General features: G+C 40.2%; 1 protein-coding gene across 5 annotated transcripts in view; it reads right to left on the bottom strand.

Annotated features, from left to right (window-relative positions):
- The window catches only part of ZNF638 (zinc finger protein 638), a 66,713-nt gene that overhangs the window by 22,302 nt on the left and 18,346 nt on the right, over positions 1 to 26,065 (bottom strand). For 2 of the 5 annotated variants that reach the window (XM_030564055.1, XM_030564056.1), the window contains exons 5-21: positions 24,225 to 24,532; positions 22,272 to 22,621; positions 20,532 to 20,678; positions 17,763 to 17,894; positions 17,354 to 17,412; positions 17,122 to 17,183; positions 16,489 to 16,539; positions 15,716 to 15,787; positions 13,236 to 13,451; positions 13,075 to 13,143; positions 12,925 to 12,993; positions 11,593 to 11,645; positions 9,203 to 9,334; positions 8,901 to 9,029; positions 8,324 to 8,365; positions 6,183 to 6,323; positions 3,385 to 3,510 (exon numbers count right to left, since the gene is read on the bottom strand). In XM_030564055.1, the coding sequence (XP_030419915.1) occupies positions 3,385 to 3,510; positions 6,183 to 6,323; positions 8,324 to 8,365; positions 8,901 to 9,029; positions 9,203 to 9,334; positions 11,593 to 11,645; positions 12,925 to 12,993; positions 13,075 to 13,143; positions 13,236 to 13,451; positions 15,716 to 15,787; positions 16,489 to 16,539; positions 17,122 to 17,183; positions 17,354 to 17,412; positions 17,763 to 17,894; positions 20,532 to 20,678; positions 22,272 to 22,621; positions 24,225 to 24,532 (2,158 nt within the window). The remainder of the gene's footprint in view (positions 1 to 3,384; positions 3,511 to 6,182; positions 6,324 to 8,323; positions 8,366 to 8,900; positions 9,030 to 9,202; positions 9,335 to 11,592; positions 11,646 to 12,924; positions 12,994 to 13,074; positions 13,144 to 13,235; positions 13,452 to 15,715; positions 15,788 to 16,488; positions 16,540 to 17,121; positions 17,184 to 17,353; positions 17,413 to 17,762; positions 17,895 to 20,531; positions 20,679 to 22,271; positions 22,622 to 24,224; positions 24,533 to 26,065) is intronic. The other 3 variants (XM_030564054.1, XM_030564053.1, XM_030564052.1) reach the window with 3 other exon arrangements.

Raw genomic sequence — 26,065 nt, 5'->3', positions numbered from 1 at the left:
TCTAAAACAGTGGATCCATTGTCAACCATTCAGTTGTTCGAGAGCTGTCTGCCAAAATGAGGAGAAAAAAAGATCCTAGTGGTTCTGCTATGCTCAGTGGTGGCATCAAATTTGCTGCTGGGAGGAAAATGCTCAGTGGAAGGGGTGAAGGATTGTCTGCACTGGAACTTCTGCTCCTTCCTTGGTGGTTCTAAAGTCCTCTCAAGGTTGCAGTTGTACTAAGCAGAGGAACACTGACTGAAGGATCTTAGGTCTTAATGCTTCCTTCATTCTTGGGGCTGGGAAATACAGGACCCAGGGAATAGGACAGCCTGGAGTCCTTCAATGAACAGAGGGTCTCACTGGTCTTTGAATTGGTCACTTCCCTTTGAGGCAGTGTATTTTAAAAAAAGCAAATACAGTACAGTACTGTGTTAAATGTAAAGTACTAAACAATAAATGGAAAGCAGCATTCTTCTTTTGCATAGTAAAGTTTCAAAGCTGTGTTAAATCAATGTTCAGATGCAAACTTTTGAAAGAACCATGTTTTGTTCAGAGTTAGAAACATTTCAGTTACAAACAACCTCCATTCCCAAGGTGTTTGTAATTCTGAGGTTCTACTGTAGATCTGAACTCTTCCCAGTGTTCCAGAGGAAATCTGTACACACATTGAGATAGCTTGTCCCAGAGTAAATCATTAAATTTTGTGAGAAACATGTGGTAATTGGCTACTCACATTTAGAAACTAGCAGACATGTAGTGCAAGTAAGTCCAGTTTTTTAGCATGTCTCCCCCTAGGTGTTGATGTGAGAGGCCCTTGTTGCTGTAGCAGTTCTCCAGAAATCCAAACAAAAGAACATGGCAGTGACTGAGAATAAGTTTACTAGAATCTCCTGAAGGGACTTATGAACCTTTTGTCTGCATGCATGGATGTGGCTTGAATTGATGCTGAGTCTGCTACAGGTCCTTTATAGGCTTGTAGGCATGGCAAGGCCTGCCAGGCCCAGAAGGGAGTACAACATCCAGCAGTTTATGTGATTTCTCGTGTACCATCTTTAACATCTCAAGTGTGTTGAGTGCTTCTGCCATGCATTTAATAAGGTCTTGGAACACCTTACAATCGACAACTGACAAAGATGTTGAGGGGTTCATTGCCTCATCAGGGAGGATGAAGAAATTGCAGCTGGGATTGTTCTCCCTTGTCCACTTGATCTTCAATGCTTTCTTCTTGTCTCTCAAACTATTCTAAAAGACCTGGCAAGGATGGCCTATGTTTCTTCTTGGCAGAAATGGATCTAAACCTGGAAGGAGGCACAGCAGTCACTGGCTTGCAGGAATGCGGTTGCACACTGCAGGATGCCAGTAGGGTCAATGCTGTTAGGCATATGTAGACCAGACCCAGAGGAGACGACCAGTGGAGCTGTTCTCTGGCAGCTATACCGTTTCCTTTTGACAGACCAGTCCTTGCAGACTTTCCCAGATTCCCACTGTGATTTCCACGAAAGGGAGGGACGGAGGGAGAGATCAGTCCCTACTGTGCACCAAAAGAGGAGGAAAAGGAGTATGCCTCCTCCAAAGTTTAGGCTGTTCTTTCAGGCATACTAGCGTGCTCTAATGTCCACTCTACTTGACATGGAGATGGAGTCGGTACTTCTGATACCTCTCTTGCCTGTGGTCCAAGGTCATCAATGCCAGAACGGAGACAGATGACCAAGGCCTGTTGGTTGATGTAGCACAGGAGCTCTGGACAGAATCTTGGCTCTCCAAGCTGGTCACTGGGAGGGACTGATCGGAGGACCAAGGTTTAGCCATGTTCTTCCTTTTGGGATACAGACAGGCTTGCACAGGGTGCTCCATGAGGAACAATTTTAGGCAGGTCTTTCTATCTTTCCAAGTCCGATTAGAGTGGGAGTGACATATGGCACATTGCTAAGGAATATATCCCTCTCCTACACAGAAGAGGCAATTGAAATGTCTGTTGCAAAGCAGCACTGAAGCATCACACGAGGGGCAGGTTTTGAATCCAAGGGATTTCACTTTTGCCATATTGTGCAAGCCCACATATAAGGGAATGGGGAAGGATCCAGCCTAAGAACTAAATAACTGATTGAACAAGTTTTGTTTCTTGCCTACAAGGAAGAACATTTAATTAAATTTACTAGCAATACAAGTAATTAACACTAATAGCAGCACAGTGCACAGAGAAGCAGGTGGACACTGCAGAGGTTCAGTCTCGCTGTCTGATGCAGTAAGGAAGGACTGGGCCTGCTCTGCCTTTTATACCCTCAGGTGCAGGAGATACAAGGACATATAGGGCATAGGCATGGCCCCAGACATTACTAGCCAAAAGAATCGGATTGTGTGCACATGAGGTGAATGCACACCAACGGGTAGGATCCAAGTAGATTACAACTCAAAAAAGAATCCTTATCTACCCAAAAAGCTCAATTTTGTTTTTAAATAGTTAGAATCTGGCTGATCACAAGGATTATTCAAAGTCTTATTCTGAGTGACCAGTTAGCCTATGATGATGTCACAGTTGTGTCCAAACTCCCAGCACTGAACAACTGGGACTGCATGACTCAATAAAAAATTCCTACACCCCTGTTAAATGGGGGTGGGAAGGAGGGTAGGAGGAATAGAGAGAGGTTAATGTGAAGACCAAAATAAAATCATCTTATGGGGACACGGTGGAGAGAGGCAGCGGGAAATGTGCAGCCGGAGAGTGGGGGGAAGATTAAGTTCTACACTGATCCTTCTCTTTCCTAAACTGCTAAGCTTTCACGTCAGCTGTAATTTGCAGTGCTTTCAGTCATATTCAGGAATTTTCTCTTGTAAAAGATAAATGTGGGCACTGTTTAATACTTCAAAGTTAGTTTTTATAAAAGAAAGTAACTTAAGTGGCTGCTGGCCCACAAACTGATGCTCAAGCAACAGTTGGTTGGGGTATTTTAGGGGAGGAAGAGGAGGAGCAGGCTGAAAAAGATCAGTGAACCTTAAAACTAAGTATTTTCAAAACTGTAGGGAAAAGATGCTTCTAACCATTTTTCTATTATTTTCCTCTTAACCCTTTGATAGAAGCTACTTTTAATAGGGGGAAGAGATTCCATAAAAACAAAACTGATTTTAAAAGATACTCGAAGAAAATAAAAGAGCAAATTAAGCAGCAGTACCGTAATCTCAATATGCTATTCTAGGATGCACATTAGTTAATTGTTGTAACATTTTTCTAATAGCTGTAGGCACTCAGAACTTTGGCTTTGACTCTCAGTGTACCTGAGGTTCATGACTCCAAAGTAATGTGTGCCAACAAGACTGGTGTTTACTTTCATTTAGCAAAAGGCTAGACAGCCCACAAATGCAAAAAAAAGAAAAGTTGTCTAACCAAAAAGACAATGGTCTTACCTCTGCAAGTTCTCTCCTTGGTGATAGCATACAAGTCAGTGTATTTTCACCCATGTTATATGGGTACTGTTTTAGGAAGCAGCACATTGATTTAGCTGAGTCGGGACTATCTAGCTGAAGAATTGCCTTTAAAAAAATGTAAAAAATTAGCACATGGATTTATTTATTCTATGTTGAAAGCATAATTAATAAATAAAGCCAATACTTTCTAAGTAACAATACTAGTTAGGTTTGTTTTCCTTAGCTGAGAGCACCAACATAGGTTTACTAAAGTGATGTTGCTATTGCATCTGGCTTATTTCCTCAGCTGTACTGATATTTCTAGGATCTTTTCAACTTTTTTTTTAAATTACCTTTAAAAAAAAAAAAGACAAGGTAGGTGAGGTAATATCTTTCACTGGAGCAACTTCTGTGGGTGAAAGAGAAGCTTTTGAGCTGCACAGAGCTCTTCTTTAGATCTGGGAAAGCTACTCAGAATATCACAGCTAAATACAAGGTGGAATAAACTGTTTAGCAAAAGTAGTCACCACATATTCTAAGAGATCATTAAAGGTGAAATGCTGCATTAACACCTCTGCAATCATGAGACGAAAAAAAGAGGGGATGGCGGGTTACAGATTGTTGTAATAAGCCATGAATCCAGTGTTTTTATTAAGACCATGATTAAGACCATCCCATTCCCTCTGGGGCATCTGGTGTTGGCCACTGTCGGAAGACAGGATACCGAGCTAGATGGACCTTTGGTCTGACCCAGTATGGCCATTCTTATATTCTATGTAAAAGGACAGCATTGCTCCTCACGTCAGATATTTACAAGACAATGGACACCCCTCAGATACCCACCCCAAAATCATCCATTTAATACTCACCCATAGCAATTTTACGTTTAACAACGAACACTTTGTCCAAACCATGGGAACAGCCACAGGTACTAGGATGGTTATCCAACATGCCAACCTCTTCATGTATGTACTGTTGTTGTAGCAGTGTTAGGCCCAGGATATTAGAGAGACATGGTGGGTGAGGTAATACCTTTTATTGAACCAACGTCTGTTGATCAGAGACGCAAGCTTTCGAGCTACACGGAGTTCTTCCTCAGCTCTGGGAAAGGTACTTAGACAATTGTGTTTAGCTATGACACTCAGTACCTTTTCCAAACCTCAAGAAGAGCTCTGTGTAGCTCAAACGCTTGTCTCTTTCATCGGCAGAAGTTGGTTCAATAAAATACATTACTTCACTCACCTTGTGTCTCTCACCTCTCCACAGGCCACTTTGAGGAAGAATTTCTGAACGAACCACAACACCAAAGATATACCTCAGAAACAGTGATATTTTCATCCTCTGGATAAACGACCTGAACTCCCTCACAGATTTCAACCACAACTTCAACCACCACCACCCATCCATCAAACTCTCTCTAGAACACTCTCGAATTAGCATCAACTTCCCAGATACCACAATCAGCTTCAAGAACAGAACCCTACAAACAACTATATACAAGAAACCTACGGATCACCACACTTATCTTCACAGATTCAACTACAGCCAGGTACTCAGACACCACAGAATATGTTCCACGAAGAAAGTCCAGAATACACACCTTAACACACTCAAAATCACCTTTGCCAAACAAGGACACTGCACCAGAGAAGTAGATCATATCATGGAATGTGCCACTCAAATACCCAGAGAACCTGCTTCAACATGGGGAAAAACCCTCTGTAAGCATACCCCTAGCTGTTACTTACCACCCCACACTGAAACATATAAAGAGTATCGTTAAACAATTACACCACATACTCGATAGAGAGCCACACCCTGAAAGAAATCTTTTCCGAACCTCCTCTTTTGGACTTGAAGCAACCCCTCAACCTTGCCAAGCTCATCATCAGATCCTGCAACAAAAGATGTAAAACCTGCAGACATATTTCCACTTCTACAATGATCAAGTCCACCCCCACCCAACTGTCAATATCCAGGGTCCTCTCCACATAGAATCATAGAAAAATAGGACTGGAAGGGACCAACAGGTCATCTAATCCAGTCCCCTGCACTGCCTATCACAAGATGTGGCGTATCTCATTCAGTGCCCTAAGGACCCCAATACAACTATGTGGGTGAAACCAGACAACTGCTATGCTCTCAAATGAACTTGCATAGAAAAATAATAAAGACAAAAGCTCCCTATCAACCTTGAGCAAACAGTTTTCACCATATTATCAACTCTATATTGGACCTCTAAGTCGTTGTCTTAATAGGAAACCAGAACACTACCTTCAAAAGATGTGCCTGGGAGTTTAAATTCATAACTTTGCGAAACATTAAAAATCATGGTCTCAGGCCAGGTCTATGCTATACACTTACTTCGATATAACTACATCACTCAAGGGTGTGGAAAATCCACACACCTGAGTGACACCAGTGCAAATATTTGTAATAAAAAATAAATATAAAGTGAGCACTGTACACTTTGTATTCTGTGTTGTAATTGAAACACATATTTTGGTGGCTGGCTTTCTTGATAACTCAATTCCTTTTTCTTCCAAGCCTACTGAAACTATTCCTGAACCAGTTGGAGTTGGTAGCAACATATACTCCTTTTCTCTATGACGCAAGAAACACTGGTTCAAAGCAACAATGGACAAAATGAAGGACCCAAATTTTAATCTTCAATCTCTTGAATAGCAGCATAAGTTGCTAATGAGAGATCATCAGGTCAGATGACATACCAAGATTTTTTTATATATATAAAAATCTTGGTATGTTATATATATATATATATATATAAAAACACATACCTTCTTTTTGTTCTTCAACACAACATAGTGATCCACTTTCCCAAATCGAAGTCCCACGCAAACTACTTCAAGTTCTGTGTATCCATCTTCTGGTAAATTACCAAGATGCACAAACTGATTATATAAAGTTTCTGTATTTACCTAAAAGAAAAGCACAAAAACTGAAATTCAGAATATTGCATTGAACAGGTAAATAAAGAAAAATTACTGACACAATCCTGTCATATCTGAAGAGAAAAAAATATTCATATACATCTTTTTACTCTGAGTTCAATTTCAATTTAGAATATTCAGTGAACCACAGCATGACTTCTATAAGAGTACTCCAGAAGAACTCTGCCTTCATCCTTTAGCAGCTCATATTTTCAGAATTTCAACTTTGGTATACAAGGCCACATCTCAAAACAGTAAGAACTTCTCACTCCTTTGGAAGGGTAGGGGGAGGAGAGAAGGAGAGAGAACAATTACAACCTGTCACCTCAACTCTTGGCTGGAAAAGGATTTTATTTCTTGGGCAAATAAACCTATTTGTCTTCTGGTATTTCTGTGTCTTTGAATCATTCAACAGTCAAATGTGGGCTTACTCTGAAGTCTGAGTTGCAACCTGTCTAAACCAAATTTCCTCCTTCTCAAGGTTTGTGTCTAAAGACTGCCAAGCCCTTTCTTTGATGTGGGAAATTATTTTAGGAATTGGCCCATGTTAAAGCACAGTAGAGGGTTCCTCCTATTCAAAGATTAATATATAAAGAATAGGAAGCTGAAGATTTGCTAAAGACATGAAAATTGATCCAACTACTGGTAAGAATGCTCAAAAGGTTTCTATCTGCTCCATACATGGAGTCACTAATATGCCAGTTGCATAAATTCTAGTAGATTACTGTGATGAAATGGGAATTTTCTGTAGTATTTTATGAATTCTATGTGTACCTCAGTTTCCCCTTTCCACTTGGCGATAGGGAGGATTATGTTTGCTCTCAAGGCCAACTAAGGGTACGTCTACACTACCCACCGGATAGCGATCAGTCTATCAGGGACCGATTTATCACCTGTAGTACAGACACGATAAATCGATCCCCAACCACTCTCCCGTCGACTGGAGCCACTGCGAGGACGCGAAATAAGTAATTTTAATTCGATCTAAGATACATCAACTTCAGCTATGCTATCCTCGTAGCTGAAGCTGCATATCTTAGATGAATCCCGGCCCAACACCACCAAAGTGCAGACCAGGCCTAAGAGACACAGGGATGTGGGGATCATCTCCCTGCCTGGGTGGATAAAGAGCCAAAAAGGAACCCAGATCAACAAGGGGACCTGAGAGACAATGAAAGCTCCAAAGACTCAGATTTCCCTGTACCTCTCAGCAGGGAAGCTGAACAGAGACCCCAGCTTGAAGTAGGAGCTTAAGAGTCAGCTTCTCAAAGAAGCTTGGAGCTCTCTCTCACCCAGGAATTAAGGAAGGAAATCAGAGAGATAGAGACAGAGCCTAAAAATGGAGTTCACTACAGCATGGCTGGTACTCTGGGCTGACCAAAATGGACTATGCTTTAACCTTCATTTCTCTATGCTAACATAAGGACATACTATACTGCTTTCCAGTCAACTAATAAACCCTACTGTTTTGAAAGCGCTGTACAAGTGTCACTGTAAATACTTAGTGAGGTGCATTAATCCCTGATTAGTGTACAAGTCTCTATCAAGCGGTCATCTCAGCTGGACTCATTGAGCTACAATGGCTGGCAGTTATAGAGCTTTATTAAAGTTGAGGGAGGGCAAGAGAGAGAGAGAGCGAGCGCGCGCGCTCTCCCAGGACTCCTATTAAATGCTTATTACCTGCACTCATTCATAGTGTGTATCTAAATGAAGTGTATGATTACTCAGTCCACTTCTTGCTGGTCTATGAGCACTCCTACTGCCTACAGGACTTCTAATTAAATAAAAAGTGTAGTAATAAAAAAAAGTAGTGTCTTCTGTTTCTAATGTTAATTTTTAATATTTTTATTTAATGGAATCCAACATTTACAAAAATGTTATTAATTTTGATTGCACTCAGCGCAGCAGCTACACTCCCAAATTATAAAAATGTAAAAATTAGCAAATGGCTAAATTACCGACCAATTTTTAAAAAGTCTCTAACTTACCTTTGAGTTGGCATCTTTAATAATAGCAGTAAATATAGCTTCCTAGAAAGAAGAGACAGGGTGATAAGGTTCTGAACTTTAGAAGGTGCTTAGTATGGCTAAATGTAATTGGAAGGCACACCATCCCACAACTCCTACCAATAATATATCGAAACAGAACCTGAAAAGTTAAGATTGGGGAAATCTTTCCAAAGTTCATGACTTTGGTATTGCCAACCTTTCTCTCAAATTACTTTCATTATGATCTTCACATTCTCTTTGCCAAACAAAAATTTTGTCTACAACTGCATTCACTAAAATACTTGATAAGGAAAAAAGAAACACTAGGAAAGTTGTAGAGTTGAATTTTAAAATAGGATATACTCAAAGGGTTATAGAGAACCTATATTAATGTGCCCAGGAAAGAGAGGAGGCAGGGTATACAATCAACGTAACAATAACTTAATATCCATTAGGTTCCTGCGGTTTCAAGTAGAGAGAAGTCATCCAGACTGGCAGGAAGGTACTATAATGATGTTCAGTAACTGGAGTATTCTTAAATAGAAGAAAAAAACTGCTTCATATTTCATTTGCTTACCTCATCTTTTATATTCTTGTATTCTGGTGCCATACTAATGCAAAGCTGATTTCCATCCACTGACATTGGGAAGCAGGTATAAAATTTAACCATGGAATCTGCAGATTTTTGATTTATTTCCAGATATGCCTTTTAAATAAAAAAGAAGTCTAAGTGGCCTCACAAAGCACAAGAAAAAAGTAGAACTATTGTGTCCCCTTTAAGTTATTTCAACATCTGAACTTGTTACAAATTTCTTTGAGAGCTTCTTTAGGTGATGATAATATACCAGAAAACTTTTCTCTAAATACCAACTACAATACCTTTTTATGAGAAGACAAAATTAAAACATCTTTCAGTCCTCCAAATGGCTTTGTTAGGTTGGAAACTTCCTCAACAGAATATCCTTTATCAGGTAAGTTTGAAATAAGAACAACACACATGTCATCAAGTTCCTGCAAACAAAGGAAGGTACAGATTTTCACTAATCCTTGCTTCTACTTTAAACCAACAGTCAGCCTTTCTGTATTTAATTCTCATTGTTTATCTTAAAAGTGCACGTATTATTCTCAGATAAAAACGACATTAAACTGGAGTTAAGTCTGAATACATAGCAGATATTTAACAATAAAATTACGGTGATGCTATAATTATCTCAAAAGCAAGCATTACAAACCGAGAAAATTCAGAATTAAGATTATTTCAAATATGTTAGAGATGGAAAAACACAGAGCACCCAACTCACCTTTATTCTGCCCTGTATTGATGCCATGTAATAACCATGACTAGTGCACAGTAAGGTCTGCAGTCTCAGATTAGATTAAATCAACTTCTGAATACACACTAGATTTTTCCTGAAATTTCCTAGGTTTTTAATGCTTGTTTCTGGAATCATTACAGCATTCCTGTAATGATTTATGAACTTCATCTTTGTGGGGGGGGGGGGTTAATGTTACTAGATGATACTTCTAACTATTATGAAGATATGTGACACTGACCTCAAGCCTTTATTATTTTGTTGTGTTTTTTTTTAAAAACTTTTAGGGCCAGATGCACCAGGACACACTGGCTGCTTTATGTCACTCTGGAATAGCACAAAGCAGCCTGTGTACTAGCCAGTCCCCCCACCCCCTCGAACTTCCACACATGCATACACACATCCCAGTTTTCTCTTCTCCTCCTTCCCATAAATGTCCTTGCACATCATCCACAAATAGCTTCCCTCCTCCTCTTTTTCCTTTTTCCTTTTTACAGAGCAGATACGGGTAGTTTTTAAAAAGAAATGTTTAGGATTGTCAGTCATTTTTTACTATTATTCTTCACAAAACTTCTCCTTCAGAATGAGTCAATGAATAATATTCTTGTACAGAGATTCTCACAAATTACCCTCTTTCAAAATGGCTGCAACTCCTACAGTTCTCAATTAATGTGAGCTACAGGATTGTAATTAGCAGAATGACCTTCAAATTGGCCACTGCCTCCTAGTTCCAAATGAGACCGAAGCCAAGCTGCCTCAGGGAAGATGGTGTGACACCATCTTCAACCCCTGCAGGAGAGTCTCTCCGTTATGAAGTGCAAAAAAGAACCATTAATCCTAAAACAAAATCTTGATATATAGCCAATGTACAAGATTTTAAGTTGGGCTAACTATAGGGAAATTTGAAAGTTCTACATTCTTCCACTATTAAGATAATTTGTTACATAAAAATGGCCTGACACAAGATGCTGATTTTCTCAAAAGACACATTTAATGAATTTAAACTGAAACTAATTAACTGATTTACCTGTAATTTCTCAGAAAATTCATTCTGTGCTCAAAGAGCAAGTATTATAACTTTCAAGAGGATATACTCTAGTCTTCATAAAAAAGTGGTTAAATTCCTGCTTTCAGAGTAAAACTCAACTCATCCTTAACTATGGGCATGTGAGTGGCACTGCTGTAATTTGTTAAGACTGCCAGTGTGTACTAAGGGCAGTGACCCACCCTAAGGAGTTTATACTCTAGCATGGCTGGCCAAAGAATCTTAGTCGAAGAATGTGGTAAGTTAGAGGGTCTTTATAATGAGGTGATGGCATCATATTACTGACATGAGTTAACATTTGTGGAAATCATGTAAGCAGTGAGTCTTAGAGAGGGGATTGAACTGAAGAGAGCGGCTGCCAAGAGCAATAAGGATGGGGTGTTAGGAGGGAGTTCCTGGCAAGGAGAAGGGCATTAAAGAGGGCACAAAAATGAGAACATGCTCTATAAAAGTTCTCAGGCTCTGGTCTGTAGACCACCAGCAGATACATGGAAGTTTTCCTGTTGCCCTACAGAATTAAACTTTTGAGAACCAAGGTGGAGCAGGGAAAGAGTTGGAGGAAAAGTGGCCCATAAAGAAGTCCCTCCCTTTCCAAGCGGACTGCAGAATCAAGAGTTGGATACTCATTGCTCTGTAACCTATATACATATTGAGAAAGACCAAGACCATAACATTGATTGTAAAAATTACTCTCATTTACACATCCGTCTCTCTCACAGAGACCGTCCAATTCTAGGGAAAGATGATGTGAAATCTGCAGAAGTTTCTTTGCTGGCCCTGTATATATTATGCATATAAACGGAAAACCTGAGGTTCTGGTAATGTCTACACAGTTATCTTTCACCAATATTGAATTCGTACTTGAAAAATATTTAGACTCAAATAATTTTGGTTTGAATGTGAAACCTGACCTTGCTAGCTGGATCATTTGGTTCTTCGCTCTTTGTAGTCTCTCCAGTAGCTTCTGGGGGGGGAAAAAAAGGGGGAGGAGTAGGCGGGGGAATATTTACGTTAGTGTATCTTTAAACACCATACAAGTATTTATATATCCAGGGAATCCCCATATAAAAAACAGGCACTAAAGGCCCCCAACAGCTGAGGATTTGAGGGCAGGATGTGTCAGAGCTCTGCTGGGGATGAATGGTTGCCTGAAATGTCTAAGACAGTGGTTCTCAACCACTGTCAAAATATTCTCATGCAAATGATCACTTGCTTAACTGTGCAATTTTAACATTTATAGTTTCAATCCTTTTGAAGGCAATTTTCAAAGTGACAGAAAATACTGAGACGTCTTCATTTATTGGACATGGAGAACATTACACTGGTGGTCCACACATGCAACAACTGGAATTACAAGTCAAATTTATTCAGAAAGAATAGTTTTCAATAGCAATAGGACTTTGCACTTGAAAAAATGCCATTGTCTGAGGAGCTCACCATAAGTTGTAGACACTATGGCCCTATCCATATAACAAGCATATTTTTGTAACCAGGTTGTTGACAATCAGCTGATCTGGTTACAAACACATCTGAGTTGTGCCCACACAAGACATCACTCATGTTTCTGTATCCTCCCCTACGAAGCTGCCTAATTGTGTTTACATCAGTGCATTCTGCAAAAAGTATGTGCAGCTATCTCATTGTGTTTCCGAAGTCGACATGGTGTCCAGAAAAATGCAGACAGAGCAGGATCATAACATACAGGAATGTGGTCCTGACCACAAAAGTTGTGAGGGACCAACCAAATTTGCGATGCGGGCATAGTAAAAGGGGGCTCATCTATATTGCAAAAATACCTGTCTTCCTGTAACTACTTCACCAACCACGAGCTACCATCAGCAGCTGGCAAGGGCAGAACGCTATTTGGTACATAGTAACTGAGTATTAACCATGCTTTGTGTGAATAAACCCTATTTAGAACCAACCATATCAGTAACTGGTTAGAACCCCAGTTATAAGAAATAATGTTATTTTATCTATTTTAGTTAATTTTACATAGGTAAACTGAGGCACCAAGATTAAATGAATTGGTAGGAGAGTTGGGAATAAAACACAGAACGCTCATGCCTTTGCTCTAACCACTTGTAAATAAATAACTCATGCTCCACTGAATGCTGCAAATGAAAAGTGCTATGTAAGAGGTAAGTATTATACATCCTGAAGATGTATATTTTCTCATTACAGTCTTGCCCTAGGCCCCGCCTGCAAAATAAGTGCTTGCATGTTTTATTCCATGAACCTACTTGAAGCATTTTCCTTCCTGGTACTTTCAGCTGTCTTCACTTCCACAGTGTTCTTGGCCTCAAGATTTTCTATACAAAAATATTCTCATTTAGTTCGCAATATAGACAGGTTTATGACAAAAGTGAAAAATCGTTTAGACTTCAATTTACCTTTGTTGGCTACAGATTCCATAGACTGATTTGATTCCACCTCCAGAGTAGAAGTTAGTGTAATTTTCTCTACAAGAACCATTTTAAAGGAGCCATCAGATCAATAGTAACTTCACATAACTTAACACAACATTTTAGATAGTGTACCATTACAAACTTACCTTGCACAGCTATAGGTTTACTAATTTCTTTGGCCTCATCGTCTCCAGCTTTCTTAGGCTCTGTGGTTTTCCTAGCCTCTACAGCCTTCTTAGATTCTATGGTCGTCTTAGTCTCCACAGCCCGCTTCGGTTCTGCGACTTTCTTAGGTTTTGCATCCTTCTTTTTGGATTCTGCAGACTTCTTAGGATCAATACGCTTCTTTTCATTAGGTTTTGCTGTGTTGGGAAAGGAAGAACAAAGCATTCATTGTTTCAGCACATTTAAATTAATTACCTAGTTTGTAAACAGAAATATATAATATAATGCATTAACAGGTGTGTTGTGAGCAAGACACGAGAAGTCATTCTTCCGCTCTACTCTGCGATGGTCAGGCCTCAACTGGAGTATTCTGTCCAGTTCTGGGCACCACATTTCAAGAAAGATGAGGAGAAATTGGAGAGGGTCCAGAGAAGAGTAACAAGAATGATTAAAGGCCTTGAGAACATGACCTATGAAGGAAGGCTGAAAGAATTGGGTTTGTTTAGTTTGGAAAAGAGAAGACAGAGAGATGATATAGCAGCAGTTTTCAGGTATCTGAAAGGGCGTCATAAGGAGAAGGGAGAAAACTTGTTCACCTTAGCCTCTAAGCATAGAACAAGCAGCAATGGGCTTAAACTGCAGCAAGGGAGGTTTAGGCTGGACATTAGGAAAAAGTTCCTAACAGTCAGTTCCTAATAGTCTAGGCAGGTTGTGGAATCTCCATCTCTGGAGATATTTAAGAGTATGTTAGATAAATGTCTATCAGGGATGATCTAGACAGTATTTGGTCCTGCCATGAGAGCAGGGGACTGGACTCGATGACCTCCTGAGGTCCCTTTCAGTTCTAGTATCTATGAATACAACTCCTGTTAGATGGATGTCTTAGGTCTTAGGGATCATCTCCAGCTCAACTTGAATGTATTTGTGATTATCTGACCCCTCCTCTCACAAAACAAAACAAAAACACCCACACTATTTTCTCATTCTTTCTGGAACAGGACATAGAACTATTTAATTGAACTCCTGACTCAGACACTGGTCAAAGTGAGAACTCCATCATTAATGGTCTGAGCTTAATTTCCCTGTTCTTTCATGCCCTAGACTTGACAACTAGGCAGAAATCGCACTTCTGGGAGATATGGGACTTGGCCAAACAACGGACACATTTAGTGTGGCCATCACTCACAGGTATAGCTTGTTGGCAGGAGAGACAGCATCTGAAGCCTGGAAAGCCAGGCATTCCCCGCCAGGAAGACAAGGCTCCGCAAAGGAGAAAAAAAATTATCCTCTTACTAGCTAACTAGAACCACTACTAACAACTAACTGCAATAACTAATTTTCAACAACCATAAATGAATACAAAATAGCTGAGACATGCTCGAGGTGGACAAACTAGAACTCTATCTCAGGCCAACTGCGGGCAGTTCATCTGCGCATCCCTATACAGACTTGATGTGCATCGTGAGGAGGCACAGGGCACCCACGTAGGCCAAACCGGCTTTGCTAGTGGCAAAAGCTCTGATCAAGGGCTTGAGAGGTATATGCACACCTGAACTGGCATGGCCATAGGGAAACCACTCAAAGAATTGGTCTCTCTGTTTTCACAATACCAAGCACACAGAAGATTTTCAGGTGATGATAAAGGCAATTTGATAAGCATGCTCTTCATTAATTATAGGCACTTCCTGCCAATTCCTGGCAGTGAGGGATGCTACTCTTGCCTCAGTTCAGCATCAGAACCTAGAATTTTAGGTGTCTATTCTTCTCAAATAAGCAAAGTTGGTGATGAGAAGATGAGACTCCTTAGAACAGCACTTTCCAAACTGGAGGAGGGGCAGGGCAGCAGCAAAATGCCCTAAACTAATCTGGGGAAATGGAGTAGAAAAGAGTATGGGAATCACTTAATGACCCTGGTTTCACTCTAGCTTCCCACTGCAAATATGCGGGTGTAGGTAGAACAGATCACTTCTTGAAACCCACCTTCCCTCCCTGCTCCTAGAGGCAAGAGTTATATGCCTTCTGCAGACAGCACTTAAGCACTGGTGCCATCATAAAACAACTGCTGCCAACAACAGGCTGGGGCCTGAGGCAAGGGAACATAAGGGTGCCAGGCAGCTTGCCTATCAAACAAACAATCTGTTCAATGACAACAAGGAGTCTGGTGGCACCTTAAAGAACAATACATTTATTAGGGCATAAGCTTTCGTGGGTAAAAACCCACTTCTTCAGCTTATGCCCAAATAAATCTGTTAGTCTTTAAGGTGCCACCCGATTTCTCTTTGTTTTTGTGGATACGGACTAACGCGGCTACCCCTCTGATACTTGACATCTGTTACAATGGCGACTCTCAGGGGGGGAAAAAGCTGGGACTCTGCCTTAGAACCTGAAGCACTTCTGTTGTAGAAGGAAAATAATTTCTGCATGTTTTCACTGAGAGAGTGACAATTCTCATTTGCCTTACCTGAAGTGGTTGAAGTTTTCTTAGTTTTACTATCTGTTTGCACAGCCGGTTTCTTTGTTACTTCATGTTTACCTAAGTAAAATAATTGTAACGTAAGAACTCAATATAAGCAGGGGTGCTGGAACTGGGCATGGCTTGAAGTAGTAACTACCACCAAATACATAGTTTCTGTTTTCAGCACTCCCGCTATAAAAACTGTTCCAGCACCCTTCAATAGAAGTGGATATTATTACACCAATTTCAATCCTAAAGGACTCCCAAACACATTACAAAACGGTATACAATTCATAGGAATCACTTCATCCATGACTGAAATGCAACCAGCTCTGGAATAAAAAGAGGCAGCTATTTAACAGTGCACAGTAACACAACAACGGAGACAACAAGTGGGCAAGAATACCAACAGTAACCACATAGGGAGTTAGACAAGTAAAATACAATTACTAGAATTCGAATTAGGCTAGGACATTGAGGTTTTGTTCTTACAAAACTTGTATTTTTTAATGACCACAAGTAACCTGAATCTCAATTTTACACCTTATCTGAAAAAAACAGCCACTAAGGCACTGGATTCAATAATGACACAAGGAGAGTGCCACCAACTGAATCAACAGCAACATGTATATTTAAACATCTGACTGGTTTCTCATCCAAATACTGACTTGTCCTAATCCTGTTTACAGTTGCTTGTGAAAGCTAATGAAACAACAGTACATGGCAGCATGGCTGTTTAGTTACTTTCAAGTGTATATTAAAACAAATCTAAAACCTACCAGCAAGTTTAACTGCTTTTGTTGTGGTTTGTCCGGCTTTTGTTAATTTTGCTGAAGTAACAAGAAAAATGTGTCATTACAAATCCTAAATCAGAAGACTATGTTGCTTTAAAAACATGACAAAGCCTGGTGGTGAAAAATTATAAAGCCCTATTCTAGCAATGGTCTTCAGTCTTTCAGTTGGGTGTTGAACACTGACAGATCAGAACTAGCATGCACTGGGATCTAGAAGGGAGCATAAGGGACTTGCTGCAGTGCCTCCTGACAGCTGAATAACTGAGCAGCACCGGTATGGGTCTTGGAGGCAGCTATTGCTTATGGGGCTGATCCATAGCCTATTAAAGTTAATAGAAAAAAAAAACCATTGATTTTATAGGACCATAAATACCATACTCACCTTTTACAGATAAAAGCATACAACTTGTGATCAACCTATTGGAGCATAGGAGTTAGAGATTTATTTTCTTAAGGGGTGTGTGATTGTATTGAGAGGAAATTTCAAGGAGAAACCAAATTGTTTTCTAGCCCCTTCCTGGGCCTGCTTTCAGTCACAACAAGGGTAAGTAAAAGTAAACCCGTATTAGCCAAGGAGGAAAGGGAGATAGTATCAGAGAAAGTGTGACTAGAACTCACCTGCAGAAGCAGCTGAAGTAGCAGATTTAGTCTTCTTAGTAGTAGTACTGTTTCCATCTTTTCTAATATGAGAAAGAAACAGGATCAGAGATGACAGGTGGATTTCATAAGTTTTTAAAAACCAATTTAACAGATGTGAAAACATTAGAAAGAAAATGGATTTCCAACCATTACTATTTTCAAGAATTACTAGCAAAAGTGGTATGTACTATGCATGCATGTCAACACTTACTTGGTACTCAATGTAGCTTTCTTTACATTCTGTGGAGTCTTCTTTAGACTTACTTTGACCTGTAATTTATAGAAAGAATATGAAGTAAAACTTTACTGTATTCTCTGCATTCTACCTGTTACTACAGACTACATCTTCTATGGCTTGGAAAAAAATTATTACATTTATCCACAAATATTCATCTTCAGTCCATAAGCAAGCGAAAAAATGGGAAAAAAAAAATCAAAGAAATGCAAGAGCTGGAATCAAATACATTTATATTTGTTTTAGACTACCGTTCCTCCACAGATGGAGATCCATACCAATCTTAATTCCCCAAAGAAACCTGTTCCTTTAATCATTCATTTTCTAAAGCTAACTTAAGAACCAAACAACAAAACATTACCCTATTCTCCAATATCCTGCTTACCTGGCCAGGAGGTGCTTTTGGTTTTTCGGCTATGCTTATTTTCACACGCTTCCCATTTACCAGCACTGGCACTGTCTCACCATACTTCACAGCTGCTATCACAGCCTCTTTGTAGTTCATTTCTAGGAAGGCCTAAAATTAATTGCAAGTTTGTTTTTAATTATTTGCCATCCAGCTGAAAACTAAAACCAAATAATATTTTGGTTTATTAGGTCTGTTCACACCATGTGACCGTGAAGGAATATATATATACACAGATCGGAAATTTGTTGAAAAAAATCTGGATTACAGTTTTACAGGAAGAAACTTTTAGAACATATCAAATATCTAGATGATTCAACAATTCTCAGCTCAGAAAGCAACTAAGATTTATTTTGACACTGACAGAGCTAACATGCCTGTTCTTGCAAGATGACTTATGGCATCTTTAATGGCTGAAACTGGCTAGGTGGCCTTCGACTATAAGCACTTTAGGACTGAGGCCTGGTCTACACTATGTGTTTAAACCAATTTTAGCAGCGTTAAACTGATTTAACGCAGCACCATCCACACTACGAGGCCCTTTATATCGATATAAAGGGCTCTTTAAATCGGTTTCTGTACTCCTCCCTGACGAGAGGAGTAGCGCTAAAATCGGTATTACCGTATCGGATTAGGGTTAGTGTGGCCACAAATCAACGGTATTGGCCTCCAGGCGGTAACCTACAGTGCACCATTGTGACCGCTCTGGACAGCAATCCGAACTCGGATGCACTGGCCAGGTAAACAGGAAAAGCCCCGCAAACTTTTGAATTGCATTTCCTGTTTGCCCAGCGTGGAGCTCTAATCAGCACGGGTGGCGATGCAGTCCCAAATCCAAAAAGAGCTCCAGCATAGAATCATAGACTTTAAGGTCAGAAGGGACCATTATGATCATCTAGTCTGACCTCCTGCACAGTGCAGGCCACGCATGGTCCGTACGGGAGATACAGGATCTGATCGCTGTATGTGGAGACGAATCTGTTCTATTAGAGCTCCGTTACAGAAGACGAAATGCTGAAGCGTTTGAAAAAAATCTCCAAGCTACACAGTGCTGCGTGACAAGCGTAACAGAAAGCCAAAGAATCAAATGGATGCTCATGGAGGGAGGGAGGGGGTACTGAGGACTCCAGCTATCTCACAGTCCACAGCAGTCTCCGAAAAGTATTTGAACCTACAGTCATTGGGAGCTCAGCCAAGAATGTAAACACATTGTCCGGTGTGGTTCAGGGTATAGCTCGTCAATTTACTCCCTCCCCCACCCCCCAAGTGAAAGAAAAGGGAAAAAAATTGTTTCCTGACTTTTCTTAATGTCACCCTATGTGTACTGAATGCTGCTGGTAGACGCAATGCTGTGGCAGTAAAGAGCAGTATCCGCTCCTCTTCCCTCCCTGGTGACAGACGGTACAATATCTTGATAGCTGCTGCATACTCCTGGCTGGCCTCAGGTGAGGCTGGCCGGGGGGCGGCCCTGGATAAAAATAGGAATGATTCCTGGTCATTCCCAGTAGATGGTACAGAACGGCTGGTAACCATCCTCATCATAGAAACTGGGGGCTGAGCTTCAATCAGCCCCCTTTCCTTTCATGTGTAAAGAAAAGATTCTGTACTGCCTGGACTATCATAGCAGGGGGATGCTAGGCTCCTCTCCCCACACCGCTTAATGTCCTGCCTGGACTATCATAGCAGCAGGAGGCTGCCTCCCCCTCATTTTATCTCACTAAAAAGTCACTGTTTCTTATTCCTGCATTCTTTATAACTTCATGACACAAATGGGGGGGACACTGTCACGGTAGCCCAGGAAGGTTGGGGAGGAGGGAAGCAATGGGTGGGGCTGTTGCAGGGGCACCCCCCGTGAATGGCATGCAGCTCATCATTTCTGCGGGATCTGACATGGAGCAGCTGTGCTCTCTGGTTCTCTGATACACTGGTTCTCTAGTACACGTGCCCCATATTCTAGGCAGGACTGACTCTTTTTAGATACCATAAAGAAGGATTGACTTGGGGAATCATTCCCATTTTCGCCTTTGCACCCCCGGCCGACCTCAGCCGGGGCACCCATGATAGCAGCAGATGGTACAGAACTACAGATAACCGTCATCTCATTGCCAATTTACAATGGCAGCAGACAGTACAGAACGACTGATAACCATCTCTGCTATCATGCAAAAGCAAATGAATGTTGCTGTGTAGCGCTGCAGTATCGCCTCAGTCAGCGGCATCCAGTACACATACGGTGACAGTAAAAAAAAAAAAAAAAAACTGAACGAGCTCCATGGTTGCCGTGCTATGGCATCTGCCAGACCAATCCAGGGAAAAGGGGTGCAAAATGATTGTCTGCCATTGCTTTCCCGGAGGAAGGAATGAGTGACAACATTTACCCAGAACCACCCGCGACAATGATTTTTGCCCCATCAGGCACTGGGATCTCAACCCAGAATTCCAAGGGGCGGGGGAGACTGCGGGAACTATGGGATAGCTATGGAATAACTACCCACAGTGCAACGCTCCAGAAATCGACGCTAGCCTCAGACCATGGACGCACACCACCGAATTAATGTCCTTAGTGTGGCCGCGTGCACTCGACTTTATACAATCTGTTTTACAAAACCGGTTTATGTAAAATCGGAATAATCCCATAGTGTAGACATACCAAGAGAATTGACAGGTTTCAAGCCATGTACATTCAAGGCACTATATGTATGGTATATAGATGCCACATATCGATGGGCACCTTAGAATACAGCTTACCTCATTTCTAGAGCGAAGCACCAGGAGGTCACTAACTTTACCAAATGGCTGAACAATTTTTTTAATATCTTGATCTGAAAAGCCATCATCCGGCAAATCCGATATATGGAGAACTGTGCCACAACTCAAAAGCTTCTCTCTCAACAGCTGTAAATAACAACCAACAATTTTCTAAGCCACACACATTAAAAGAAAAAAGCCTTGAATGAAAATCATTGCAAGTTTAAAAACAGATAGACTGGTAAATTAACTTTTGGCAGTTTTGTTTAATATTAGGATAGACTGTAAATCTGCCCTCCCTTATTTCATAAGTATGTCTAAAAGTTTTTAACTTATTTGTAAAACATGATGTGGGACCACAGTATAATGTAACTGTAATATTATGATCTACTTTGAATATTAAGGCTATTAGTTTTTAAAAGTGTTATAAAGTTTTAAAATCCTTTTAAGTTGTTTGGTCTTATGATGCATAAGGTGCTTCACAGGTTCCCAAATATTACCAATGTCATTTAGTTTCATTTGGATATTGTCTATTTAATTTACATTTATCCTATTTAGAAAGATATAATGTTCTCTTTGTTGTACACTTTGACGATGGGAAATTACCTGCTTCTAGCAGTTGCATCCATCACAACTAAACAGTGGTAAATAAGAATAAAAATATATATATATATATGGCAGATACCACCCACTGGTTTATGGATGGTTTAAGGTGCCTATCAACAAATTTATGAGAACAGAGGTCATGTGGTTAAACTATTCAATTGGGACTCATGAGATCTGGGCTTAATTCCTATCTTTACCATAGGATTCCCATGTGTGTAAGGGCACATAAGCTAATCCAGGGTCGACAACCTTTTAGAAGTGGTGTGCCGAGTCTTCATTTATTCACTCTAATTTAAGGTTTTGCATGCCGGTAATACATTTTAATGTTTTTTAGAAGGTCTCTCTCTATAAGTCTATAATATATAACTAAACTATTGTTGTATGTAAAGTAAATAAAGTTTTCAAAATGTTTAAGAAGCTTCATTTAAAATTAAATTAAAATGCAAAGCCTCCCGGACCGGTGGCCAGGACCTGGGCAGTGTGAGTGTCACTGAAAATCAGCTTGTGTGCTGCCTTCGGCACACGTGCCACAGGTTGCCTACCCCTGATCTAATCTCTCAGTGTCTCAGCTCCTTATATGTAAAATTGAGATAGTACTATTTTGTCTGTCTTGTCTAGTTAGGTTGTAAATTGCTCTGGAAAAGGTCTCTCTCTTAGAATGTGTATATATAAAAGCGCTTAGCACAATGAGGTCCCTCAGTTGGGGCCTCTAGACACTACCGTAATAAACAGTATTGTTAATAAACACATAAATGAATAAGGACTAAGGAACAGTCAGTATTGAAACAAGTACCACAGAAATGCATATTAATTGGTCAATACTGCATTGCTCTTATTTCTAAGACCAGAAAAGTGAATTCATGCTAAGAAAGCTGTCAAAAAGTCAGAGGTCAGAATAACCTATACACATCTCCTGAATAATTTTCAGCTCTCAACGTACCGTGTTGCAGTACTGCTTATCAGACTTACTAGCAAGTAGTAAACTGCTACATTTAGACTACAGTTTCTCCTATACAAAGCCAGCAAACCAGCTGTTTAAAGGGAATAGTTACACCTTTTTCCAAATGATCTCTCTCAAGATGAGCTATATAACCAAATTCTCAAGACCACAATGAAAAATACAAAAACACTGACTCTGTTATAAGGAGCGGGACGAGGAACATTGGTTTCCTTTGCAGCTTTCCCATCAAAATTCATCTCTTTCTTTTCTTGCACCCCCGCAGTTTCAGATTTCATTTTAGAAGCAGCTGAGCCAGACACAGATGATAAATCTTTCTTCAAAGTCTTGTGATGACCTGTAGCACTTGGTGGCTTTTTCACAGATCCATGTATCTTCCCTACCCCTGAAATCCCTTGTGCAGGTGATGCTTTTCCTATCCCTGAGGACCCTTGTCCAGCTGCTTGAAGTGATTTCTGTTTATTGAACTCTGCAACGAAACTGGGTCCCAAACTTTTTACTACAGCCTCCAACGCTGCCTTTTTGTCTGAGAAAAAGAAAAATAGGGTTTTTTATAATACATTGTTTATCAGTTTCCCAAGCAGTACTGGAGCTGTAAGAAACTGCTTTATCTAAACAAATCTGATAATTTGAAAAAGTGCAAAGGAAAATTATGAAAAAAGGTGAAAAAGATAGAAAGGAACCTAATATTTTTAATCAAGTTTGTTCTCCTTTTATCATTGTATATAATTAAAACTATAGCAAAAACAAAACTTTACTTTTTACCATTAACATTGCCTGTTTTCTTTCAGCAATACATTCATAGCCTGGACAAAGGAAGCAGACCGTCAGTTTCCATTCCTAAATGTGTGCAGTAGTACAAAGCTGCAACATTTGGATTGGAAACACTGCAGTGGAATTTTTCATACCCAAGCACTGTTTTAATTGGAATTTAAAACAAATAATTAAAATAAAAATATTTTTTGGTAAAAACTTGTGTAAACAAAGCTTAAGTTTTGGGCCTCAATCACCCCAACCACACAGTATATCCCCTTGGCAAGCATAACTCCATTTTGATAACTAAGTTGCATACACAGCTGTCCAAAAGAATATGAACTTTTAAGAGCTGCACAAACTTTCTAACTGGGTGAAATGGAGTAAGGGGCAGAGAAGAGGAAGAGAATCAGAAGTGTCCATGGGTACTTTATATTTCTAAAATCTTCCAGCTAGCATCACAGAATTTTTTTTAAATCCCATCCTGCTGCTCATTCACCAAGCCAATTTCAAGTGTGAAAGAATTAGTAGAGATTTTAATATAGTTTTCTCCACTCCTCCTCCTCCTCCTTCATCTCCCCTCCTGCCCGCCCCCCACACTACCTTTAGCCCTCTCGTCTATTTACTGCCCTTGCTGGTGCATCCTCCTGTTCCTCTTTCCTCTCTTCTATACTGCAGTTGCCAGAGCAGCTTTGCAATTATTATGCTGGGGAAGGGAAGTTCTTAAACTGCTCTCTGCTCCAATCTTCCCTCATTGATCTAAGAGCTAAGCAGGGGTACAATTAATATTCTCTTAACAGGCAGTGTAATCCCTTCTCCCTATTACTGACACTGCTAGAAGAAGGCAGGCCTCGGATCTTGCAGATGAAATGAAAAGTGAGGAACCTGATGCCCTTCATAGAATCTGCAACAGTTAACAATGTCACCAAAAGCTAAAATGGTACAGGGATGACATTCCACACTGTTTTAGGTGTTGCTGAGGTAAAAAAAAAAAAAAACAAAAAAAACTTTTGCAGGAGAAAAAGAAAGCAGAAGTATGGAATTGTTAAAACATGGTTCAGTTCTCATGGCTCAGGAGACACCAGCAGCTTACAAAACATAATTGTCTGAAAATTTACCACTTCTATTAACACCTAAAATTACTTATATATGAAAGACTAAAAAACAAACAAGCAAATGAACAAAAAAAAAACACAACACCTTTCTCCAGCATTATTCCAGGCACTTGACAGCAGTTAGTGAACGGTGAGTTTCACTATTTCCACTATATAATCAAATTGGCAGGTGGACTCGAGGACAGGTAAAGTTCCTGAAAATTACCGAAGTTTCAGTCTGATAAGCTTGCCCTTTAATTACTGTAATATCCATCTCCTTACCTGGAGATCTAGTTGTCCTCCTTGATGCCCATTCATTGCTAGCAGATCTTTGGGGTCGTGGACTACACCTCAAAGGATTTCTAGATCGTTGTGGTGACCTAGATCTGTGTCTAGGGCTAGGACGACGCATCTGCCTTGGACTTCGACTTCTTGGTCTAGGTAGCCTGAAACGGCCAGGGCTCCTGGATCGGGATCGGGATCGGCGAAGAATATGGCCAGAGCCTGATCCTCTTGAATGCCTAGGACCAGGACTAGCAGAGTTGGAACGTCTCTTTGGGGTCTGATTTTCTTTTCTCTCGCCTTCATTTCTGTGAAACAAAGGTAGATGACCAGATTACCCAAAGTAGTTCCTTATCTAATTTGAAAAGGATCAATTCAATTTAAACAGTCTGTTGAAACAACTTGTGAAAATAAAACTAAAACCGGAGATAAGAGTAAGTGTGCTTCAAACTCCAGTAACACAAGTTCCTTAATGGAATTTAAGTACCAGGAACTGAGTTGAAGAGAGGCGACTAGAATACAGGTGACAACATTTGAAGGGAGAAGGAGAAGAAACTAAAAAGATAACCCCAAGGTTTTGAGCATAAGAGACAGGGAGGATGGTGGTGCTGTCAACAACAGAAACAGGAGGAGGAGAAGGTCAATCAAAAAAAAGAATTAATTATGTTTTGACTATGTTGAAATTGAATTTCGTGATAGGTAATACAGGACATTATCACTGCAAAAAAAAGTCAGATAGATGGGAATGAACAAAGACAACATGCCAGGACTGAAGTAAATATTAGACAGCTGCAAAAAGATGTTACCTAAATTTGGGTGAACAGATGCCGACGCCAAAGTACAAAGTATATAGGAAGGACATAACAGAGAACAGAGCCCTGAGGGCCAGGGGGAGAAGAGGGCTCACCTGAGGAGACAATGAAAGCACTCAGAGGTAGGAGAACTTTGATAGGCCAGGCCACAAAAGCCAAGGAAGAACAGGATGTCCAGGAGAGACTGATTTAGTGGCTAAAAACTGCAAGGTGATTGAAGATTCAGAGAGGTTCTAAGACCAGAAGGGACCATAAAAATCTAGTCTGACTTCCTATATAACACAAGCAATAAAATTTTACTAGTAACTCCTATATCAAGCCTATCAGAAACAGATGAGGAAGTAGCAAATGCAAAATGTGAGGACGACAGGAATAGTGGGAAGACAGTTCAGTGGGAGAGAAAGGTAGAAGAGCTGTCACTGCAGTGTGAGGCTGTATACTAAATTAATATATCCCAGAACAATATTAACCTTTTTCGCAAATGCACCACATTGTTGCTCCATATTCAATTTGTGATTAACTATAACCTCCAACTCCTTATTTCCATTGAGTTGTGCATTTGATTTTTCCATCCTAAGTCAAGTACTTTGCACCTGTCTGAGTCTCACCTTGCTGAATTCAGATAAATTCTCTCATGTGTCAAAGTCATTTTGAATTCTAATCCTGTCCTCCAAAGTGCTTGGAACCTTTCCAGCTTGCTGTTATCCACAAATTTTATAAGCATACTCTCCACTCCACTCACTATCCAAGGCATTAATGAAAATATTGAATAGTAACAGACCCAGGACTGACTCCTGTGTTACCCCCCTAGATATATCCTCATAGCTTGACAGTGAACCATTGAAAATTACTCTTTGATTATGGTCTTTCAACCAGATGGGTACCCATCATATAGTAAATTTCATCTAGACCACATTTCCCTAATTTGCTTAGAAGAATGTCATGTGGAACTATGCCAAAAGCCTTACTAAAATTAAGATATATAACATCTATTGCTTCTTCCCTATCCCCTAGACCAGTAAGCCTGTC

This window comes from Gopherus evgoodei, chromosome 5 (assembly GCF_007399415.2).
Source record: "Gopherus evgoodei ecotype Sinaloan lineage chromosome 5, rGopEvg1_v1.p, whole genome shotgun sequence".
Lineage (NCBI taxonomy): Eukaryota > Metazoa > Chordata > Testudines > Testudinidae > Gopherus > Gopherus evgoodei.
This window is presented reverse-complemented; position numbering and strand designations above follow the sequence as displayed.